Source organism: Larus michahellis, chromosome 14 (genome assembly GCF_964199755.1).
Source record: "Larus michahellis chromosome 14, bLarMic1.1, whole genome shotgun sequence".
NCBI lineage: Eukaryota > Metazoa > Chordata > Aves > Charadriiformes > Laridae > Larus > Larus michahellis.
The window spans coordinates 2728753-2753529 of record NC_133909.1 but is presented as its reverse complement, the minus strand read 5'-3'; the positions used below and the strand labels follow the sequence as shown (position 1 = coordinate 2753529).

Below are 24777 nucleotides of genomic sequence, written 5' to 3'. Positions count from 1 at the left end.
GCCGAGACCACAAAGCTTGGGATGGCAGTGCTATAGGATTTAGTGAATGGCTCGTCCGTTCATTTGCAAGTTGGAAAGCCTTTGCGTTCTCTTGCCTTCAACTTTGTTATTACCTCACCTGTAAGGTCACCATGAGCTTTTCATCTAAAGATGTCCCTGCTGACTGCAGGGGGGTTGGACTAGATGACCTTTAAAGGTCCCTTCCAACCCAACACCTCCTATAATTCTGTGATCCTTCAGTACTGAATAGGCAATTGAACCCTGGTTTATATCTGGTACGGCACGCTTCGACGCCAAATATCTGGATCTTGTGAGACGTTCCACATCTTGGCTTGGCAGTGGATAAGCTGTTTGCTGGACGTCCATTTGCAGAGAGGAGCTTGTTTCCAGATGGGGAGGGGTGGGGAATGGAAACACTTCCTTACAGGCAGACCTCAGGAGAATGTGACTATAAGCAGTGCCGAAGCCTGGAGCTGCTGGGGACCACTCTGAGTACAGTCCTAATATTAAGACCCTCAGAGATGGTCCTGAGGACATCTCTTCTGTTGCACCTGTAAAATGCTTGATGACAAACCTGCTCCATGTAAAACTTCAGAAGCTACTGCGAAGAAGAAGCCGTGAACAAGACATCTCTAAAGGACTTCAACACTATCCTGGAATCGTATGACAAAACGAAGTATTGAAACTGTTAGTACCATGACACTGGGCAAGTTTTGCTACCTTTAATTTCAGGGTCTTGGTTGCTCAAGTGTTAAAGGCTACACTGAACAGAAATGTGACAGAGTCTTAAAGCCGAGTTTCTAAACAACTGATTCCAGGCTCTGTTGGCTTTAACTTGCTGCTTTAACTTGTGTTTCTTGATGAAATGCTTAGGCAGCAGCATAAAGAAAAACAAGATTTAAAAAAAAATAAAAAATCAATGTCACTGAACATAGTTTACAAGGTAATACATCTTTCCTTGGTAATGTGGCCTCAATTAGGAACTGCAAGGCATCGCATCTCCAAACTGGCCATACAGGACCAAAGAACATCCAGTCTAGGTCAGATCTTTTGAGAATATGAAGACACGTGATGTGATAGATGCTAGGATCCAGGTGTTCCTGTCATCTTGAACACCAAAGTTTCACCATAGCCCAGGAGGCCTTGCTAATGCTGTCTGACCATCAGCACCGTGTAGATGCTGCCTATAAAACAGGATAGAAGGGGTTACCAGACTGCTGTTCAGGATAATAAACACTCTTCTCTTAAAATAGGTTTGTCTTGGGCTGCTTTTCAGTCCAATTCAGTGCCATCAATACCATTTGTATTCCCCTGCTTGTATCTTTTGAACAAATAGACCATGAAGACAGCTGTCTGCTGTGGTACCGTCCCTAACGTGATTTCCCCCGTGGGCTTCATGGGAGAGCTGTGTTCGTTTGTCACGTTTGCATTATAAACTCCGTACTTGACATCTGGGTGGCTGAGATGCTAAATCCTCTTCATGAATGAGACAAGGCCATGGCAAGCTCCTTCGTGTAGCAGGCTAAAAGGAGGTCTCGTATGTTTTGACCAAGAGTGGGCTAGTATCCAGAACTTCTGTTGCATTGCTGATTCTGCGGTGAAAAGGTAAACTCTGGGTGTTTCCTTTCCATGCCACTGGTTTTACAGGTCTTAGACTAATGCAGGAATAAATAAGGTGGAAGGAGTGTGTCTCAACTGCACCAGAGGTGGTTTCAGAAACTGCTTTGGCAGTTCATAAAAGGCTTGAGACATCTTCTCACTCCAAACTTGTTGTCTCAGGACCTGGGTCACCTGATTGACTCCAATCTTTAGTAGAGCTGAAAGTCCTCGGAATGCTTTTGCTTTTCTCCAGTAGAAGCGGTTCAAGCCAGCTAGTGAGAAAGAAAACATCCCTTGACTTGTGTACTTAGATGAGGGGACAGTTGTGGTGTGCCTGTCGTTCTCCTGTCTCGCACTGCCCTGCCTGTAACTGTCTTTATGTACACCTTGGAGATCAGTCTGCCCCAGTTGAGACCAGTGATGAGTGGTGTTTTTCAAGGGTCAGTATTGGGACCAACGCTGTTTAACATCTTTGTCGACATGGACAGTGGGATTGAGTACGCCCTCAGCAAGTTTGCCAATGACGCCAAACTGTGGTGTGGTCAGTGCACTGGAGGGAAGGGATGCCATCCAGAGGGACCTGGACAGGCTTGAGAGGAGGGCCCGTATGAACAGCATGAAGTTCAGCAAGGCCAAGTGCAAGGCCCTGCTCTGGGGTCAGGGCAATCCCAAGCACAAATCCAGGCTGGGCAGAGAATGGACTGAGAGTAGCCCTGAGGAGAAGGACTTGGGGGTATTAGTGGATGAGAAGCTTGACATGACCCAGCAATGTGCACTTTGCAGAAGGCCAACCGTGTCCTGGGCCGCATCAAAAGAAGCGTGGCCAGCAGGGTGAGGGGGTGGATTCTGCCCCTCCGCTCCAATCTGGTGAGACCCTACCTGGAGTACTGTGTCCAGCTCTGGATTCCTCAGCACAAAAAGAACATGGAGCGAGTTCGAGTGAATCCAGAAGAGGCCACGAAGATGCTCAGAGGGATGGAGCACCTCTGCTATGAAGACAGGCTGAGAGTGTCATTCAGCCTGGAGAAGAGAAGGGAGATCTTTATAGCCTCTTCCAGTCCCTAAAGGGGCTCCAGGAAAGCTGGGGAGGGACTCTTGATCAGGGAGTGGAGTGATAGGATGAGGGGGAGTGATTTTAAACTGAAAGGGGGAGATTTATATTAGATATAAGGAATAAATAACTTATTCTAAGGGTGGTGAGACCCTGGCCCAGGTTGCCCAGAGAAGCTGTGGCTGCCCCATCTCTGTAGGTGTTCAGGGCCAGGTTGGACAGGGCTTGGAGCAACCTGGTCTGGTGGGAGGTGTCCCTGCCCGGGGTAGGGGGGTTGGAATGAAATGATCTTTTAAGGTCCCTTTCAACTCTAACCATTCTGTGATTCTGTGATTGCTTGATGAAGGTCCATGCAGTTAGCATCTTCACCTGTCTCTCCCTACCTGTAGCTGATCAAGTTTTCTAGGTTTTTACCTTCTATGGCAGTTAGAGTAGGGGGCCAGACCAGCTCTCAAGTAATAGTATTTGAATGGCATCTGACCAGCTCTCTGGATCCGGCCCCCTTTTCTTGACAGCCGGGAGTGCCGCTCGCAAGGGTGTTCTTACACGTCAAGGTGTGAGATTAGTGCTATTGCAGGCCTTTGGGTTTGGTTTCAGTTCTTCTTCAAAGACTGCCTCTGCATTTTTTCCAGGTGCCTTCCTTTGTTTAGTTCTAACTTACTGAATGTCCCATCCATTCATACTTCCCTTGGAAAACCTTTAAACTCTCTTGTCTTCAGTTTTGTTATTACCTCACCTGCAAGATGCCCTTAAGCTTTTGATTTATCTGGACTCAGTAGACAGGAGTCAATAGACAACTGAATTCTGATTTATATCTGGTACACGTGGTATTTGTTACCCTAGGCATGAAAGTGTGCAATTTAAATCTGGGGTTGAAGCTGTTGCATATTCTTCACCTGTCCAGATCTTTGAGAAATACCAGTCTGTTTCCCCTGGCAGGACTGCAGGACCTTCATGCAATTTCTATTCTGGTAAATAACTAGCTGTGTCCAGGCATGTCATGAAACCACAAGGGTTATTTACTGTGTTTTCTAACATAGTTGAGACACTTCTTGGCTCAGCTTTTAGCACTAATGGGCTATATTAAAGAATTTCTTATCTCGGATATTATGTAGAGACTTGGAGATTTGGTCCCACTTTGCCTCTGGAGTAACAGTGGGTAATGATCTAGGTTGGGTCAGCACTTGGTAGAGATGAGTCACTGTTTGCGGGACGGGACAGTCCGCAGGCAGTATGTAGCATTGAGAGAAGGTGCATGCAGGTGAACCTTCTTGAGGAACAGAGTTTGAGAACTCTCTCAATTTTTTTCCCTCAAAGAGAACTGTGCTGAAGCATAACCTGTATTCTGTTGAAATGATGAAGATACAAGTGTTCATTTCTGTCCAGTCCAGCTCTGGAGCCCTCAGCACAAGAAGGGCATGGACCTGTTGGAGCGGGGCCAGAGGAGAGCCGTGAAGATGCTGGGAGGGCTGGAGCCCCTCTGCTGTGAAGACAGGCTGAGAGAGCTGGGGGGGTTCAGCCTGGAGAAGAGAAGGCTCCGGGGAGAATTTATAGTGACCTTCCAGTCCCTGAAGGGGGCCTACAGGAAGGATGGGGAGGGACTCTGGATCAGGGAGTGTAATGATAGGACATGGGGGAATGGTTTCAAACTGGAAGAGGGGAGATTTAGAGGAGATCTGAGGAAGAAATTCTTGGCTGTGAGGGTGGTGAGCCCCTGGCCCAGGTTGCCCAGAGAAGCTGTGGCTGCCCCATCCCTGGAGGGGTTCAAGGCCAGGTTGGACGGGGCTTGGAGCAACCTGGGCTGGTGGGAGGTGTCCCTCTCCAGGGCAGGGGGTGGCACTGGGTGGGCTTTAAGGTCTCTTCCAACCCGAACCATTCTATGGTTCTTTGATCTAAATGTGGAGTGAGCTAGCCTGGTGCGTAGCTCTCCAGGCACGCTTCTCATCACATCTTATGATTTTTTTGAAGGTGGTGGGATTACTTGGAGGTTTTCTGTCTCAACTTCATCACCTGCTGATGTTCCATGAGGAGTTTGGGGTCTGACATGCCCTAAAGATGAGGATTTTTGCATAAACTGGTGATTTTAATGTTAGTAATATTTTCTCAAAGTCAAACTTAGTACCAGGAGTGGGGGAAAAACCAAAACAAACCCAAACCCTGCTGCTGCGCTCTCTGGATGCTTGTCTCAGCAGAACATCTTGTCCTCTACCTGACATGGAAGCAGGTTCTCCAGAGGTACTGCTCAGGCTGCCACCTGATGTGGTTGCCGCTCAGTTCTCCAGTCCAGGCTTGATGACACAGATGACTTTCTGCTCTTGCTGGAGAAATCAGAGTTGTCTCTGAACATAAAATGGTGTGCCTTCTTCCTCTCTCTTTTTTTGTTAACTTCTGATTTCTTCTCTTTCCACTCTCTATCTTCTAAGGAACCAAATACAGGCAATTATTGCTGAGGAGACTAGTCTGTGGGGCCTTATTCTGAGTTAGTGGTATATAATCTTATGGATATTTATGCACTGACTTCCTTTCTTCTGGTCTCTTTTTCACTTGTTTCATCGTGCTCCCCTCCCATTCCCCCAACCATGTGTGGGGGGACAGACAGCCTCAGGGACAGAGTTTGTAGGAGAAACTTTTTGATGAAATTAATACAGAGGTTTTTCTCAGAGTGAACCAAAAATCTTCTTTCCCCACGTCTAGAAGGACTCTGTCTGCTCCGTGCTATAACCCTGGTTCCCTCGGGTGACGGCGGTGTGATTTCTTGTGTGCCCTTTGGCCTTTCACCAACTGAAAACCCCAAATGTGTGCCCAGGCACATACGCGTGCAGTTCCGGAGTCCAATGGACAATTTATTGGACATTGGTGAAAGCCAGATTATTGCCTGGTTAATGATGAGATGGGAGGAGCTGAATGAACAATAATAGTGATGATTTTTTTTTTTAGCTTTGAAGTTGAATGGTAGCAAACTGTCAGGAAGGTGCTGGAGCTCTCGATCGCTTTATAGTTTAGTTCATCAAGCTTTCAAATAAGAAGCCAACAAGCAGCCCCCCAAACCCAGCGCGTCTCTTAGAAGCTTGGCTTAGCTGACTTCCATCTCATCCCTCCCCCTTGGCCGGAGTGCAGATGATAATTTATTTAGGATCTTCTGTCTGTGAAGTCTTAGCTTGCTGAAAAGAAAGGAAAATATATGTAGTTCCATCAACTTGATCTTTCTGCTAGCTTTTGAGTATGTTATCAGTCTGTATTAACCCAGCATAAGAAATTAATTAGTGGTGTTAACTTTGTAATGTGCACACACGGAAATGAAAAGATGCACACTGAGGTAAATTGTGAAGTTGCGATGAGAAGCTTTGCAGGCTTTTTTATTTTTTTTCTCCTTTGAGAAGCTGCAGCTGCTGATGTTTTGCTGAGTTTTGTTGTTTCTCTTTGATTATTGCTGTGAATGTTAACCGGGCACACCAGGCTGCTGCCCGAGATGAAGAAATTCCTGCTGTGGCATACTAGGAATCTGAGAGATATTCAGACCTTTCCTGGCTTTGTTGCCGTTAGCTGCGAGGCGACTTTGGGAAAGACAAATATGAAATGTGCTGCGCTGCACTTTTTCTTTTTTTCCTAAGCTAATATATTCTAAATTGGAGAATCTTACCACAAGCTTATGGTATTCTCAAAACTGAGACTGGGCTTGATAAACAGTCATTTAGCCGACGCTTGCGGCCGTACGAGGGTATCTAATCTGCACTGGCTTCCGTAGGAGTGGTGGGGTGTGGAGGGAATAGAGGCTGCTTAGTAAAGGATAACAGCAGCAAATGCCAAGCATTTTTGTATCCAGCCCCTGGCAGGAGTCCAGCTCAGAACATTCCCTAGCCAACGGGTGGGGAGATGATGGGAAGCATCTCAAGAGCAATGAAGGAGCCATAAAGCAGCCTTGCCGATAGTAAAGCCAATTAGTGGCTCTTCTGCGCTAGTCCAAACTATCAGTTCTACCTCTCTGTTTCAGAAAATTAGCCAAGTAATTAAGAGAACCTTTTAATTACAGGTCTTGACTGTGAGTATCTATTAATTTGTAACTGGTAGAAGATCTGCTCAGTTGTGTCTGAGAATCAGTGTCTCTTCTCTTCTTTGCGACTGCTGCTGTCAGGAGGACAAAAGACCATTGTTGGGGCTCTTCCTTACGCAGTTACTGTCTCCTACAGACAATGTAAGTGCGTACTTTCATGTTTGCTGCCTCATGGAAGTGGCTGCTGCGTATGAAACGAGGAATTGCTGGCCAGAGGACCTGTGAGCAGCAGGTCAGGATTGCTGTGTCTGGGGAAATGGGGCACTGAGGAGAACTTGCCCAGCTGCCAAGGTGGTGGTGCCCCTTCTCCTTTGCAGAAGGGTTTTCTGCTTCCAGATGAACGTCCTATCCCAGGGCTTGCTGCTGATCAGGAACGACAGACTGAAACTCCCAGGGCAGGGGAAAGGTTCAAGTGATCCAGGCTCCCAGCATGGAAAATACTGGCTTGTTTGGTTAGTTTTTCAGTAACTTAAATCACAGAGATGATCTGTAATGGGATAGATGATACGAACTGCATCTGAGCATCCTGATATATTCCAGATGCTTATCTTCACAAATGTTAGTTTGCAGGAGGGACTTGTGCACAGGTAGCAAGATGAAGAAAAGTCTGCCTTTGAATTTCAGAACTTTCTTTGTACACGTGTTTTTGTGTCCTTCTGTCTTACGTGACTCACGGCACTGCACTCTGGATGTCCTGCGTAGCCCTGACCTGGCAGTGAAATGAACGGTGAGCTGGGGCAGTGCTTGGAGGCTGCCAGTTCTTGCAGCGGGACTTCAGCAAGCGACTTTTAAACTGATTTGACTTCCTTAAAATCCAGAAACTCCTTTGCCAGTTCAGGAAGGGGCAGTGGTGTTGCCTTGTCCTGCCATACTGAGCCCTATAACTATCGCAAGAAGATGTGTAGATGCTTCAAAACTGCTTGTCAATAAGAAAAGCAACTGTTTTGCTACTGTTTTCTTTTAGAACAGGTCTTTCCCCTTAGAATCTTTCCCAGACGGATGCTTGACCTGTTGGTAGAAGGATCAGTGCTGTCAGAAGTGGGCTGCATGGGAGCACATGCTGCTCGCCGGGGAGTCAGGAGACCAGCTTCTGGTCCTGGTTGGTGCCTGTTTGCATTGTGACCTGCGAGTCGTCTCCTGCTCTGGTCGTTTTGCCTGTTTTCTAGATGGCAATCTGTTCAGCAGAGGAAATGCCTCTTAACTTCTGTGCAAGATTTGGGTTCAAGTTGCTCAGGGAAAAAACCTGGAGCTGGTTGAGCAGTCAGTCACTGATTTTTGCTAACCAAATTGTAGCCGAGATAAATTTGCCTGAAGACTACTTTCCTGTATTGAAAATAACACTATAGCTTTACATGCAATGAATTTAAAAACCACGTAAAAAATTTAAAATGCTCAGGCTAGCTAAGCTTTTCCTATTTTAAATGTGCTTGAAGCTGCTTCAAAGCAGATTTGCTGCTCTAGGGAGAAGTGCTTTAACTCTAGATGCTGCATGAATTTACCAGGGACTGTCAGATATTCTTTGACCTGTCTCTGTGACAGAGTTTGGAAGGGAGAGATCCTCCAGTTGATGGATGGAATAACCTCATACCTCCGACTTGAGGCTATGGCTAAAGATGGTTTGTTTTCTTGGATGCGCTGTTTGATGTAGCCCGCGCCTTGAGCTGATGCAGCATCTCCATTCAGTCTCAAAAGGTGTTGTTTCTACTAATAGTGGAATTAACTGGCTGAAATAAAGGAGGTGAGATTACGACCCAGCTGAAGTTGGCAGCAAAGATGCCATTGACCGAAGTAAGGCTAGGATCTCAGCCAGGGGTTTCAGTTGTTTAATTTATGGTAACATATTAATTGAGTTGTATTAAAACAAGGTTTTGAAAAAGTTAATCTTTAGCTTTGTGATACCATCTCCATTCCATAAATATTGCACGGAGCATTACTAAAAGTTTACCTTTTTTGGGCAGGTTGATGGAGGTAGAAGATTTTAATTTATTTTTATAATTCGTTTGTTTGCCCTCCTGGGAAAGAACTGAAGTATGCAGATGTCATCATTTCTATAAATGAAAAGGACTTTATCCTAAATCGTCTTAATTCTTTTATTGCATATGGCAGCAGAGCTACCTAACACGATCCTGCAGGAAATACTTGGCATACTTGGGAGCTCCAGGGAGAGGAGAACTAGGATGATAACATCCATTAGTGTTGCTTTTGAATGAGAACTCGCATAAAGACTTCCTCTAAAAAAAAAAAAAAAAAAAAAAAAAAAACCCACTATTAGATTTAAGGGCTTTTTAGCGAAAGGAATGTATTGCAAGCACTTGACCTTCCTGTGCCGTATGAAGCTTTAGCGGTGCGTACGCCAGAAAAGCCCGTTGATCAGGAGACTCTTCTAAAACCATGTGCTGCTGCTGCCCTTTTAGAAAGTCGACATCTGGACTGTGTTTATTGTACTATTTTCTTCTCGCTGCATGTGTCAGATTAGATTTTCCTCCTTTAAAATTTAATAAACTTTGTTTTTCTGTAATTTGACAGAAAAGATTATTTATCTAGTTTTAAAGGCCTAGCTAATAACGCGTTCCCAAGCTCTGACGACAATAAGAACAAATTGTATTGTTTTAAAATGCAAATATATATTTCGGTGTACTTCTTTTCTTTCTTCTCTTACCTGCTGGAATAGTTTAGCATTAAGCATATTTTAATACACATCTAGAAACAGGCAGGACCGCTTCCATTATTGCTTATAGTCATGAATCATGTTATGTAAACACTGCAGTAAAGGGGAAACTAGAAATAAAGACTAATTGGGAAGCAAGAATTGACATCCGAGGTCTTTTTTTTTTTTTCTGAGTATCAATCTTTACATTTGTCTTGTACGTGGTGACTCTGGGCCAGGTCGAAATGGGATTTTTTTCATTAAAAGTGCGTTGTTCCACTTGTAGCGGTCCCAAAGTACACCCAGTTTCTGTGTTGCATATTGATGGTATCTTGGCAAAAAGGAAACCCGGTTATCCATTAGCTAATTCTCAGAGTAATCCTCTTTGTAACCAGCTCTTCAGGTAATACCTTCCCAGGTTTTCCATGCAGCGAGCAAAGCTACCATAGGCAACGTGTTTCAAGGGAACTGCCATCTCGGTCTCCGGAAAGTTTGGAGTAACTGAGTCCAGTGATTTCTAATCTTTCATATTCTGTATTATTTTCCAAAGTTGTTTGTCCTCTTCTGAGGAAAAATAGAATAAAACTGCTTTGTTGATGTAGTTCTGAGGAGCAGATGCCATCAATAAACTGGGGTGCCCTGGTTAATGCTCTAACATTGCAGGCTGCAATTTGAGGCTGGGGTGAATATCCCAGAGCTTCTCTGCGGAATCCTTCTCTTCAGTGTTTTCAGGTGAAGGTTTTTCTCCTGCAAAACCCAGGGGTTGATCTGGTCTGTCAGGTCAGATGCTGGGAGGGCTGGAGCCCCTCTGCTGTGAGGACAGGCTGAGAGAGTTGGGGGGGTTCAGCCTGGAGAAGGCTCCGGGGAGACCTTCCAGTCCCTGAAGGGGTTTTACAGGAGAGATGGGGAGGGACTCTGAATCAGGGAGTGTAATGATAGGACACGGGGTAACGTTTTCAAACTGAAAGAGGGTAGATTTAGATTGGATGTTAGGAAGAAATTCTTTGCTGTGAGGCTGGTGAGCCCCTGGCCCAGGTTGCCCAGAGAAGCTGTGGCTGCCCCATCCCTGGAGGGGTTCAAGGCCAGGTTGGACGGGGCTTGGAGCAACCTGGGCTGGTGGGAGGTGTCCCTGCCCAGGGCAGGGGGTGGCACTGGGTGGGCTTTAAGGTCCCTTCCCACCCAAACCATTCTATGGGCTGTTTCCCCCTGAGGCTCGTCCCCAGCTCTTGGACTTACTTGTGGAGTTTTGCTGCGCTGCCATGAGGGGGTTTCTCTGTCCCTGTCACTCGCGGCTGGGGGATGCTCACGCTGCCAGAGCTCCCCCCTGCTAAGTGCCATTGTCCTGCAGGGTCTCCATAGCTTAAGAGAATTGGGAGGTAAAAAGAAATGAGGTTTAGAGTCCATTCTCTCTGAAAATCTGGGGTAATATCATTTCTGCAAATGCCAAGTTAGAATTTCAAGCGTGATGTTGTCTCGTTTTTGCAGATGAGAAGTGTAACGTGAGGGTAGGGATGCTTCTAAGCTCGCTGTCTGATCAAGAAGTGCAGGTCTGAAGGTACTAAATACTGAAGTAAATGCAGACTGGCTACAAAACTGGGCTGTTGCAGTGTGGTGGAGAAAGGCATTTATGAAGACTGCAAAAGAATGTGCTGAAACCCCCCCTGGAAAATTAACGTTTCCGTTATAAATGCCTTAGCTGAGAATCATGCAAGCACACAAAATGTGTATTTGTCGTTCTTACGAAGTAGTTGGCTTCCAAACTTTTAATTTCAGAACAATTGTTGAATGACACCAGTAATTTCACTCTTCCCATGCAAATGCCCATAACAGAATCCTTTTCAGTCTCATACACTCCAGAGTCGGTAGCGGCGGGCGCTGGCTCGCCTGAAACGGGCTCTTTCTGCGGTAGTTTACTGCCATTGAGTCGGGGCTGGGTGAGCCTTGGTAATCCCTTTGGTGTGTGGATTTATACAGAGACCAGACCTAGGTTTAAAAAAAAAAAAAAAAAAAAAAAAGCAGCTGTAGTAAGCTCAGTTGTGATCGCTGTGATGTGAACTGGGTCGCGTTTCCTGCCTGGAATATCACAGACGTGAACCTCGCAGTTAATTCTGTCTAAACACATTCTGCTTTAAATCTGCCTCCGTCTTAAAAATGAAACGTGTCTTTACTATCTCTGTTGATCTGTGTGCCACTCTACGCGAATAAATTCATCTCTTAATGAATTCATGTAGCCCTGTGGCCATAAATACGTCTTTAACCTAGCTGAGAGCCTGAGCTGAGTAGTGCACACAGTCTCTGGGTTTAAAATGTGTTTTGCTGTACTTTGAAACTGGCTTCTAAAGATGCTGAATGTTTCTATCAGCTTGGTAATTCTCATAACCAGCTCCTGGAATATAAAATATATGACAAGTATGCTAAACATAAAAGCGTATGTGTGTGTATATATATATAATGATTTAAAAAAATTAATATATATGTATCTGCACTCTGATAAATTCCGTCTCTGGCCTTGCGATCAAGGCAAAGGACACGTCTGTTCCTTGTTACTTAAGGTAACAAAGGAATTCAGGCATGTAGTCCAAAGCTTTTAATCAAACTAATGTTACGCGTTGTATCAACATCTTAATGCTAAAGACATCTGTAGGCTGAAGAAAGTATTTTAAACAAATACCTTGTGGTTCCCTGCCGGGTCAGTGCTTTTGGTTTTAGACAGTTTGTGAAGGTCCGTTGCGTAGTCGAAGCCATAAATGGGCTGAAAAGAGGTTGCTGTGAACAAAGGATTGATGAATTGTTGCAAATTAATTTTGAGGAAAATGTCTGAACTGTTTTGCAGAGGTGAATCTGGTGCCGGGAAGACTGAAAACACTAAGAAGGTTATTCAGTACCTTGCGCATGTTGCTTCCTCCCATAAAGGAAGAAAGGACCATAATATTCCTGTAAGTTGGGATATTTTCTCATTTGTTTCTTGTTCTTTTTGAAAACTACCATCTTCGCGTTAAAAAACCACAACTCTGTTAATTAAAGATAAGCTGTAATGTATCCACATAATTTTGCCTCAACCATTATTTTCTCTTTAGTAGTGGCTGAAATGAGCAGTTACATCAGATTTTCCAGTTAAAGTTAGCTGTTTAATTTCTGTTGTGAAATTAAATGCTTTATGCCAACATTGTAACTAGAAACAGTATCAAAGCTTTCTGATGCAGTAAACCCCAGTTTAAAAAAAAAATAAAAAAAAAATTAATTAACTTGGGCAGTTCTTTGTGAATTTAGTTCCCAGGAGATGCAGTTTTCAGGACTCTATTTGTGAACAAGCTTTCCGTTCTTCCAAAAATTAACTTGTAGATGGGGAAAAATCATCAAGCTTAATAACTGCTGCGGACTTGTGATATCTAGAAGTCAGCAGCTAATAAAAAGCTCAGATTTTATTACATTACAAATAAGAGCATATGCACTTCCATGTCAGAGAATCTTGAGTTTTTGTTAACTTGTCACTGATTTACATAAAACTTCAATTTTACTGCCAGCCTTCAAAATTTGCACGGATTTTTTAGCAGCTCTTTGCTTTAAGAAATGTGAATGGGTTTGAATATCGTTACTGTGAGCACTTGGAGCTCTTTGTAACAAGGAATTAATTCAATTTGGTACAAGGCAGTGGCTTTCCGTGATCAATCCCGGCGTTCGCCTGCTCTTCTCCAGCCGTACCGCGGGCGGCTCCGCTTGGAAGCTTTGAACGATATCATCCGGCTTAGCAGCAACAATTTCTGTAATTTCTAGTGCACGGCAATTAACGTTAAGACATTCTTGAATGTGTCAAGACTCAAACTCCTGGAAAAACAGGAGACGATTTTTGACCCATCTGTGAAGGGAAAAATAAAGGCAAGGCTTTGAACTGGGAGAGAAGGACAGGTTGCTCTGCAGGGAGACTTGGAGAAATCTAGTCGAGGCTATGGGGAAACCCGAATCTTTGCTTTAATCAAAAGCAAATAACGTGGCTGTGCATTGATAATTACTCAAACTGTTGCTGGTTTATCGCATCGGAAAGATCACAGTTTCTTTTTCTAAGTATTTATCGTGCAGTCTGAGTGTGCTGCAGGTTGTGTCCACATCAGTTACCGTTAAAAGGAAGTTTCTCCTGGTCGGAGCGGCAGCTTATTAGGTGTGTGTTTGTGGCACACTGTCTTGGGTGTTGGGAGAATACGTGCCTCCAGGGAACGTTGTTTAGAATGCCATCCATCAGAATTGGTTTTCTTTGTAGGCTTTGATTTATGAATATTCCTGGCTTTACCGCTGTGCAGCCTTGAACAAAACCAGCACTTTTTTCCATTTCTACAGGAGTAAAATTGCCTACAGCTATTGGAGAAGGGAATTATGCAGAGAAGGGAATTGTGCGGGGTTTGTACCAAATGCTTATGAATATACTATTGACCACTTGGAATACTTCAGGTTGAAAGAGCCTTCTGGAAGCCTCTGGTCCAGCCCCCTTTCATTCGTGCCTTCTTTCAAAGTCAGATTACGTTGCTCAAGACCTTGTTGAGTTGAGTTTTGAAAATCTCGAGGGAGGGATATTACACAAACTTTCCGCAAACCTGTTCCAGTGCTTAACCACTTGAAGACCTCTTTTTTATTGTTTAAAAAGCGCTCTGTGTTTATTTGGCCTTTCTCATGCTGCATTTCCGTGAGCGCTTTGTGGCAGTGCCTCTGCTGAGGAAGCTCCAGAAAGGAGCTCCCGTCATCGTAACAATTCCCGTGGCCGCTGGCTGGGCTTGGGAACTGGTGCTGGTGTTCTTAAAAAGACTATCTGGCTTTAACTGAAACAAATTTTCTTGGTTGTGTTTATTGCATGGCTGGTATGAAGGGATGGCACAGAACAGAAAGGGGAGAGTGGGGGTGGAAAAGGTCAGTGAAGGGAAGGACGAGTTGCCCTTTTTAATGCAGCGTTAGCTAATTCAATCGGAATCGCTGATTGAGCTGCAACGGGATGGTGGTGTTCATCTCAAAAGAGTTTAAGATGGTTGTTGTAATGATCTGCTTCGTGAACCATTGATAACTGAGACTGTGGAAAACCATTTTTTTCTTTGTACAACATAATTTAAACACAACAAAAAGAACAGAGCAGTGTCCTGAGTGAAAGTTCAATGCTTTGATCGTGCACTTCATTCACTACAGAGCCACAGTAAGCACTGAATTAAGCAAACGTTTATGAAAAATGTAACCAAAACAGTTTTGAAAACACAAATGTGTCTTCCTTTTCCGTAACAATTCATTCTTATTTATATATTGCAAACCAAGAATATCTTAACTTACACACCTAACACTCAAAAGTTAGGAAGCGTCAGAGTTGGGGTTATAGAGGCAACCCTGATTTGTTGCCGATCCCATATTTGTTAGAAAACTGTGGAGGGCTGGTGGTGATCCATGGTACCCATCTGTACAACCGTCACATTCTCCTGCGCACGGAGAAGACGCTGAATAGGCATGTTAAATACACTGCCAGTCGTGGGTTTATTTTTATCCGTCCTGTTACAAATACGTGTTAGTGACATGCGTGTTACTGAGACGGTTCTGAATGCTCCATGGAGTATATTTTTTATGAAGCAACTTGTACGCTGATGAATGAATAATTATCTTCCCAACACTGTTCTGATGTCCAGAGTTAACTTTGTCTGTTTTGCCTGACGGTGCTGTAAAAGTATTTCAAACAAATGTCACCCCCAGTTTGACAGCTCAGGCCGTGGCCAAGCAGCGCTGATGTTCTGCTGCGTCACCACGTGCCTTCTCCAGCAGCACCGATTGTGAAATGCCCAGCTCAGGCGAGAAGCATCACGTAGGAGTTCTACCCACCCCTTGGACGTCCTCGTCATGTTTGGCATCCAGCTTCTTGTCCATGGCCGTTTTCTTTCCCAACAGCCCCCTTTCCTAACAGCTGGTGACTGTGCACCAGCAGAGGAGTCCTTGGTGTGTCCTCCTCAGACAGGGCTCCTGTGGGAAATGGAATCCATAACACGTTGTAACCACAGAGGGTGGAATTACAGCCCTGAACAGCCTTTATACCAGCACTTCCTAAATTTTGAGTGTTTGAATCTGTAGCCGCACTGTCTCATTTCCCGTTTAATCGCAAAGAATGTTAAAGGTATTGTCTTGGGCACTGCAGTAGGAAGCCTGGGTAGGTGCTGATGGTAAAAATGTCCAAGAGAAGCTTTAGTAATTGTGGGGCTTGCCAGAGTTGGTGAGACTAAAGTAGTCCCTTAAATTAGGGATAGAGACTGGGCTTTCTAGAGCCAAGGAATGGAGGGGGGGGAGAAGTGCTTGGCAGTGAGTTATAACCTCTTCTAAAGCCTGAAGGTGGGATGAGAACGAGCCTGACTCCTTGGCTGTGGGCGCCTTGGTTGAGCATCAGGACTGACGCATGGACAGTCCTAGTTGGCCTGTAGCGTGGGAGAGAAGATGGAGGGTATCTGTTGTAAATAATGGAAAGCTTTAGCTTCACATCCAACAAATCTGAGCTCTAAAGCGTTTGCGGGCAGTGGGGTGGTAGTGTTAAGAGCTTTGCCGGTAAATCTGAATATTTTGCCAGCACCAAGTATATTGTGTTTATTCGGTTGCTAACTGTGCCATGCATGGGCCAGCTTTACAAAGGCAACCATTGTGCTTGAGCTCGGGTGGCTCAGACCAAAGGAGACCCACGCTGGTGTCTGTTGGCCTGGTCAGCTGTCCCATGCTCCTAGGCCACGCGCAGGAGCCCCTCTCATCTTCACTCCCAATTATTCTCTTGTAGGCTCGGGAGGTGTGGAGGAAAGGATATTTAGAATAAAAGGCGAAGAAGAGAGCAAGGACGGGTAACTGCTGAGCACGAGGAGGCGGCTGATATGTCTAGAGAGGGTTTTGGACGGATTAAGCAAGGAGGGTAGGGAGGAGATTTCCAAACTGCTTAGCTTGGGCTCGTCACCCCCATATGTACTAAGTGAGATGGGGAAGAGAGAAGGTAATGAAATAGTGTTAATGCATGTGTTAGAGCTGCTTTAATGTGGTTTAGTGAGTCTTAATTCTGACTTTTGAGTTCTCTAGTCTACAAACAGTGCAAAATATAGAAATAATTAAAAAAAAAAATAAAATTCAGTTGCATCCATGGCTTTCCAAAAGAAGGAAAAGTGCTGTTTGTCACTTACTGCCCGGGGACTGCTGTGTCCTGCAGCCCGCGTGAGGCTGGGGGTGCCCTCAGCCGTTCCTGTTGACTGTGGACATACCTGGACCCTATTCATGGTCAAATGCATGAAGTCCGGCAGTATGTTAAGTTCTATAAATAACTGCATCCATCCACTTCCAGTCATCCTGCTGCCATGTACCTCTGGTTTAGAATTAGACTTAGACTAATTAGTCTAATTAGACTTAGGCTTTTGTTCCCTTCCCCTCTCCCCAAAAGCCTTCCCACCCCAGACTCCCTCTATTGTCGCTAAAGCTCAGCTCTCACGGCGGTGCCATTTTAAGCTTCAGAAATAGAATCGTAGAATCATTTAGGTTGGAAAAAAACATTGAGATCATTGAGTCCAACCGTAACGTAATTACTGGTACTTTCAGGTTAATGATGGCTTTCAGTGACTGCATTTGCCTTTGTAGCTGAAATACTAAATTGCTTAATCTGTTTTATTAATTTCAAAAGAAACATAATTGGTTTTGAAGGTCTTGGCTCGCTGAGATTGAAGCTCCCCTTAGTGAGGATTTCCCAGAGGAGCTTTAACTGCCCTAATTTGAACACAGAAGTTAAACGTGTGTCTGATTTGTGCTCAGTTCTGTTTCGAAGCGAGGACAGAAATGGACACCCCAAGAGAGCAATTCAGCTTGGCTGAAGACAAGCAAACGGAACGCCTCCTCATTTCCTAGGTGTGCCTATTATCCAGTGGTTACCGGAGGAGCGGTAGTTTCACACTGAAACATCTAACCTTTTTTTTAGATGCCGGAGTTGTTTTCTGAGCAGGTGTGACGCCGCTTTGCAAAATTCACATCACTGAGCTGCGTAAACCAAACCTTTGCCAGCTGCTTTACAGACCTCTCTCAAAATCTGATATTCTGCGCTAAACCAGTGCTCATTGTTTAAAATAATAGACATAAACGGCGGAAGTGCGCATCTGGCTTGGCATGAAAATTTTTGGGGGGGGGGGATTGTGTTTCACCACAATGCTTCCCCCCCCCCCGAGGCGCTCTGATGTGAAACTCAAAATTATCGAACTTGCAAACTGAGCCAGGGAAATAATAATGGAATTGACAATTTCTGCATAAACTGTGCAAATGTGGATTTTGAGCGGGTTTTAGTTTTACTTTATTACATTCCTGTGCCCTTTACCCTTCTTCCTGGCAAAATTTCAGGGTCTTCCAGTTTCTTAAGATTTTGCTGCTTCTCACAAGCATGGTCATTCTTGAAGGAAAGAAACAAAGCTTTTGTGTTGATTGTAACTTTGCGTTTCTTAAACGCTTGAAGTACAGTGCAAAACCAAACCCCCAGCCGCCTTAACTAGTGCTTTCCTCTTGGCTCTTTCATAACCTTTCTGATTTTAGAAGACTAATTATCACCTTATCCGTAGAAGACCACCTTGCACTGACTGAGGCTGTAGAGAAAATTCCTTGGTGCTGTGGGTTTATTTTTTGTTGCTGTTTGGCAGAACTGAGGAAAGAAGTGCCCAGCTAATTAAACTGTTGCCCTTTTTCTGTGCTGCTCAAGGTCCATCTGTCATCTCGTGTTTTATTTGGAATTAATCCTTTGCGCAAATACAGGTTTTGGTATTTTTTCCCCGTGCAATGACAAACGAATAACTTCTCTTCTAAAATTAATTTGAACCGTTTCTCTGAAGTGAGTATATAGTTAAACTAAACCTACTGACATTAATAATTTGGGATGTGACTTGCAGCTGGAATGCTTGCTAACATATGCGTTTGTTTGTTTGCAATGGACAGCCCGAATCACCTAAACCCGTCAAGCATCAGGCAAGTGTTTTTCTTTCTGCTTTTAAAGTTACGTAGGCAAACTGATATATATTCTTCTATTTTCTGTCAATTTGTATTTATAACATGTGGGAAATCTTGTAGAGGTATACAAACTTGTAAACTTTGGAAATATTTAACTGGCTTTGAGGGAGTGGACTGGTGACCAGCTTACAAGTTCCTCAGCATTGCAGAGCACTTCTCATCGCATTCGAGGCGTCGCTCTGTCCTGTGTCCTCACAGGGTCACCCTCTCTCCAGCTGCCCTTCTCCAGTAGACTGTGCGTAGGCTTGGGTAGCGTGCTGCTGAGAGAGTGCAGAACACCTCTTTAAATATTAAGCAAAGTACTAAATAAGAGAGATTAATGGAAGCTACAGAATTCTTTTGATTAACCTACTGTGTTGTCTGAATATGTTTATAGCTTCTCAGGGAACATGATGACTTTAATCTCAAGGGTAAAAAGCTTGGCATAACCAACCATCTTCTGAAATCAAGTGTTTCCCCTGATTTCCAGGATAAGTGGTGTGAGCAACGTGGTGTCTGTTCAGTGTTGCTGCCCAAAATAATGTTTGAGCTACGGCTGCTCCTATTCCCCAGGTTGGCTGGAGCTGCTGTGCAGGTCATAGAATCACAGAATGGTTTGGGTTGGAAGAGACCTTAAAGCCCATCCAGTCCCACCCCCTGCCCTGGAGAGGGACACCTCCCACCAGCCCAGGTTGCTCCAAGCCCCGTCCAACCTGGCCTTGAACCCCTCCAGGGATGGGGCAGCCACAGCTTCTCTGGGCAACCTGGGCCAGGGGCTCACCGCCCTCACAGTGATAAATTTCTTTCCAATATCTCATCTAAATCTCCCCTCTTTCAGTTTGAAACCATTCCCCCTCGTCCTATGGCTCCCCTCCCTGCTCCAGAGCCCCTCCCCAGCTTTCCTGGAGCCCCTTTAGGGACTGGAAGGGGCTCTAAGGTCTCCCTGGAGCCTTCTCTTCTCCAGGCTGAACCCCCCCAGCTCTCTCAGCCTGTCCCCACAGCAGAGGGGCTCCAGCCCTCCCAGCATCTCTGCGGCCTCCTCTGGCTCCCCTCCAACAGGTCCATGTCCTTCCTGTGCTGAGGGCTCCAGAGCTGGAGGCAGTGCTCCAGGTGGGCTCTCCCCGGAGCGGAGCAGAGGGGAAGAATCATCTCCCTCGACATAACGCTGCGTGTTTGCTGCTTCCCTCACCCCTCCCTTCCCGGGGCAGCAGCAGTCGGGCAGCTCTAGCCCACCCTCTTGTGCGAGAGCAGGAGTCGCAGAGCTCCCGGCGCTGGGGAACCTGCTCGGCAAGGGGCAGAAAGAGGAGGGTTCGGTGGAAGTTGAGGGTAAGACTTTGGAAAGAGATAAAACAACTGCTGCCAGGTGTCATGCAAGGTAAATGCTCCACTCTCTAACCTGAGATGGTAAGTGATGCCTTTTTGTCATGGACACGAGCTTTTAAATAAAGAAAAAGCTTTGCAACAGCTCCGTGTGGTGTAACCAAGGCTTGGTAACTGAAGAAGCAACCATGGGGTCAGTTTAGCTGGTTGTGTTCTTCCCCTTACGTTTTTCTGAAAGCTGACTGTAGAGCGACTTAAACTGTAGCGGAAAGGAAAATAACAAAAGAAACTTCAAGTTGGGTCTGGTATATTGGAAGCAAAAAGGAATCACCGGGACAGCTGTGATGCCTTTGCTGGTGTGTGGTAACTTGTTAAACCTCTGTAACCCAATCGTGTGTCTGAGCCCATGGTCTCATTTTCAGAAGTTACAGACATTCTTAGTATTTAACCTAATCCTCCTTCCTTGCAAACCTCAGCCCGTTCTAAGGGTTTTTTTACTAAAATATTTCTCTGTTCCAAAAATAGAGGGAGCAGTGTTTAGTTTAACCCTCCTTTTGCTTAGAGTTACCATGTCAGGGTTGAAATAAACCGTTTGTTGGCAAACATTTTAAATGTATCAGTGGACACATGCTAATCCAGAAGTGTTGATACAGCGTAAGCCATAACCATTAACATTTCTGTTTCAATGTCATTTTGAACTACAGAGTGGATCCCTGTTGTATGTGAGTAGCATGTAGTTTTCCCTGCCTCACCCAGGCCTCACGACCAACCGAAGCACTGGGATGCTGGTTTTTCTGAAACTGAGACAATAACCCCTCCTTATCTTCATGTTGCCCTGCATGACGTATTGCATGACTTCACTTTTCCCACCATACTGCCATACTGCTTTTTCCAAGTCCTGTTTAGATGGCTACGCCGGAGATACGCCCATAGGCCAAATTTACGCTCTTGCCAAAACACTGAACGCTTCTGAAGAAGAGGATTGGTTTTTGGCTGCAAAGCAGTCCATCTAAAAATGAAAACTACTAAATTGGAAGCCGTTTAACGCAGGGTGAGAGGTTGGCCATTCCTCAGCGATGGCGACGAAGTCTTCTTGGAAGCGCAAACCCCGGGGGCCAGCCAGGCTGCCATTGCTCTGCTCCCACGGGTCTCACCCACGTTTCACCCAACGAGCCACTGAGAACTTTTTGCTTTCAGTTGGCGAATTCGAGTAAGATTTTACGATGGGTTGCAGAAGTTCCTCTGCACGAACCCAAATTAAGGTTGTGGGACACAGAGGCACGTTAAAGCACGGCCAGAGCATGTCTGCAGCAAGATGCTTCAAGTGGCACGGTGATGTTCTGGGGGGGGGGGAGGCACATTTTTGAAGTCAGTGTGCTTTTCTTTTCCAGAATAGCTAGGATTCGAAACGTAAGCTGTGACGCGCTTGCTGCGTTTATTATACGTAAAGTGGTTTGTTTCAAGCTGGGTAGAGCACGGTAAGCGAGCTTCTCGCTTTTATACTTGGTGGCTACGCAGGAGCTGCCAGCGTGGCTGGGAGAGGGGAAGGGGAGGAATGGTGGGAGCAAACGCTTTCCCGCTCTCTGATGCCTTTACGTGGGAAGCTTTTAGAATATAAATCACAGACGTGCATATAGTGGTTACAACAGGGATCACATTTTTCTCCAGTTGTGGATTTTTTTCTGTCATTTTAAAAGTGCTCCTGAGAACTGTAACGTGTCAGACCTATCGTATAGCGCGTAGGTGCCGTGGCCCGAGCAGTGCGTAGGGTGCTCTGGGCTAAGACTCGCATCTAGTCCTTCTTCAGCTACTTGAGAATTCAGAGAATATGTAGTCCCAAAGGGAATATATTTGGAAGTAAACAAGTTTTGAGCAGATAACTTGAGGTCACATTAAAGAACGCGCAGCTGTTAGTTTCCAGAAGGACTTGAAATACGTTTCAATATACAAATAAAAGTCTCTTTTAGGTGTTAACTAATGAATTTAAAAAAATTCAGTATAAGAACTGACCTCACGTGGAAGCCTCAAGAGACTTACGTTTCCCGTTCTTTGATGCTCAGTCTGGGGCCTTTATTCATCTATGCTATAAATAATTGGAAAAAGCAGGTTTATGAACTACATTCCAGACAGCTTCATTTTTTTTATTTTTTTATTATTTTTTTTTTAAAACCATCCTTCAGAGCAGGAAGACAATGTCATATTTTCCTATGTCCATACGTACCTCCTGGGCTCATGGAAGCAGCACAGACTGTTTTTGTTACCAGACCTCCTCACGGACAGCCATTCTAAAAGCTGTTGTGCAATTTCCTTAAGATAAGTACTTTGATTTCTACAGCCATTGGCTTGAACTTAAAGAAATGTTTTTTTTTTTAAAAAAAAAAAAGCATTAAACATACTGAGCGACGTTGGCTGAATTGAGCAATTTGAAAATGGTCTTTGTATTTGGTGTGGCTCGGTTCCCGTTGTGCCATTCTGGGTGTTTCTCAGGTGCATTCGGGTCAGATGGTGCAAGGATACGAATGGCTGGCTGACTGAAAATTCCGATTTCGCTGGTTTGAAAGTCAGTTTGAAAACAGGTATCCCAAAGCAGCCGTATTGTCAAATCGCTAAACAGGAAGCTTAACTTAAAACGGTTGAATTAGATTTTTCCACTTAAGTACTCAAAGTCTGTGCCTAATTTCATTAGCCCTCCATGTGAATTTTCTTTTCAGTGTTCAATGATTTGCGACATCTGTTAAGTCCTATTTGGTCACTGCTCTGTTTGTGTGTGTATGTGTGCCTGTTTAAATAAAACAAAACAAAAAAAAACCCCAAAACAAAACAAAAAAACCCTAAAAACTAAAAACTAACCAATCAAAACACGTTCTTCACTGGCTGGAGGAGACTTATCAGCGGATTTAGAAGTGAGGGGAAAATGATAAGCCCCTTCCGAAGGTGGTAGCGCTGCCACAACCTGGGTAACGTGCCTGCCAGGAGGCAGCAGAATGCAGGAACCTCGATGGCGTCGCGCTGTGCTCATCTCTCTCTGTCCTTCTCTTTGTGTGGTTTTTAGGGGGAGCTGGAGCGTCAGCTTCTTCAGGCGAATCCCATTCTGGAATCCTTTGGGAATGCAAAGACGGTGAAAAATGACAACTCCTCCCGCTTTGTGAGTTACTCCTTTTCTCTGTAGAGTGTGTAAATCTTTTTATGGAGAAATTCCCTTTTTAGATATTTATCTAATTAGTATCGGAAGCTTTCTCTGTTCTTTCCTCCAGGCGTTCAGGTTCTATTACAATGCTTTTTGCATTGTTGGAGTCACCAAACACTCATCCTCACTGGCTCTTGGCAAAATTTGTGTTGATCTTATCCAGTTTCTAACTTCAACCGTCCTTGAATCCACAGGAGTGTTCACAGGAGTGTTCATATAACTGCCGTAGAGCTCCGCTGGGGCTCGCCTGCACAAATTACTGCTGAGCTACTGTAAAGTATGAAGGAGTATGGCATCAGCATGGAATCGGGCTAAATATGGCGCCTTCCTGTCAATAGCTATTGACTTTATCAATGGATTGGCTTATCAGATGGGTTTTTATGGATTTATTTATTTATTTGTATTATTTATTTTTTTTTAAAGCCCAAAACTTGCATATAAAAACTTCTCAAAAAGCCAGCGTGACTTTTTTCAAGGTGTGGGCACTTGTGTAGCTGGCCGATGTTGTTGTTGGGTCAGTGCCCTGTGTTTCACATCGTGTTTCAGGGGGAGATAACCGCTTCTGATGCCTTCCATTGTTTTAAAAATAGAGGTGAAACTCGGGGTGAATAGCTATTTACCACTCCTTAAAACTTCCTTTCCTTTGAAAGGAGGAAATCAAAAGCGCCATCTCCTATTTCAGGGGAAAGATAGTTTTAATACAACTGTAAAACTGTATAGGAGGTATTAAATCTTTTTTTCTTGTGAGAACGCGGCTAAAATTTACCGAACAAATGAAAGATTTCTTGGCCGCCTTGACGTGTCAACGGTTGCTTGAATTTATAATGTATGAACTCGGCTCCAGTGATAAGGACTCTGGAAAACTGTATGACTAAATCCCTCAGTCTTTTCAGTCAAGAAGGGAGAGCAGAACACTGTGGAAATTCAACTTTGATAATTTTATAGATGCATTATTTACAATTTTGCTTGAGGCATATATACGTTGGGTGTAAGATTTATGATATCAACGGGTTTCACTGCGCAATAATTCTACTTTGTACTAATTTAATGAAGATACTTTTTTTTTTTCTCCTAAAAGATGTTAGCATCTGGTTTGTATTACATCGAAGTCCGCGTTGCCATCAGGAACATAATCACTCAGATGGCTCCAGCTCTATTTTTGTAAAGGAGCAAGTATAATGCACTCCAGATGGTGTCGTCTCATGCAGAAAAAAAATAATCTTCAGTAACAAACCATTTTAAAACCTGACTTAAAAAAATACATATCCTCCCCCAAAGTGAGAAGTGCTGTCGTTCAGCCTGTCCAGGCTTGACAGTCTTCACCACGCGGCATGAAGATGCCAGCCTGGCCCTCCTTGTTGGTAACACCAGATAGGACTGAAATAAAGCTAGTGTCTAATCGGTTTTTAAAATTCTTTTCTTCTACCAAAGGCGGTATTTTCTTATGTTTCAGGAAATAAAGTCTCTCGTTCGCAGTGGATGGGAGAGTGGGCTTATTGGGTTCACATTGCAGAACTAAATGCTTCCTTCTGATGTGGTTTTTACAAAGCCACGTACGTAGTTCTGTAATGACGGTGTAAGCAGAATTCAGCTGTTAGATGACCACCGCTGCAGTCGCTGACTGATTAATTAACGATTTCATAGCAAGATTTGCCAGTGCTAGCTAAAAGGATGTGTTAATATTTTGCTTTTTAGAAGATAAACTAGATAGTGACCCCTCTGGGGTCACAGTGATGACTGAAGCTGGAAGCGTGTGGGTCCCCTCTTCTGGTGCGTCACCTCGTTTAGTGGCCACATTTCCTCTCAATTATTTTTATTCATGGAATTGGTAACTTGACAGCAGAAATCAAATAACTTTTAAGAGTGAAAGAGTAAAATGGTTCTGAATTATATCAGAAAAAAACCACTGACTAGACCTTAGGTAA

General features: G+C 44.5%; 1 protein-coding gene across 2 annotated transcripts in view; it reads left to right on the top strand.

Moving 5' to 3' along the window:
* MYH10 (myosin heavy chain 10) overlaps positions 1 to 24777 on the top strand; it is a 110360-nt gene that overhangs the window by 40572 nt on the left and 45011 nt on the right. Inside the window, exons 5-7 of one of the 2 annotated variants that reach the window (XM_074608178.1) lie at positions 12182 to 12284; positions 18295 to 18324; positions 22718 to 22810. In XM_074608178.1, coding sequence (XP_074464279.1) covers positions 12182 to 12284; positions 18295 to 18324; positions 22718 to 22810 — 226 coding nt within the window. The remainder of the gene's footprint in view (positions 1 to 12181; positions 12285 to 18294; positions 18325 to 22717; positions 22811 to 24777) is intronic. The other variant, XM_074608179.1, reaches the window with a different exon arrangement.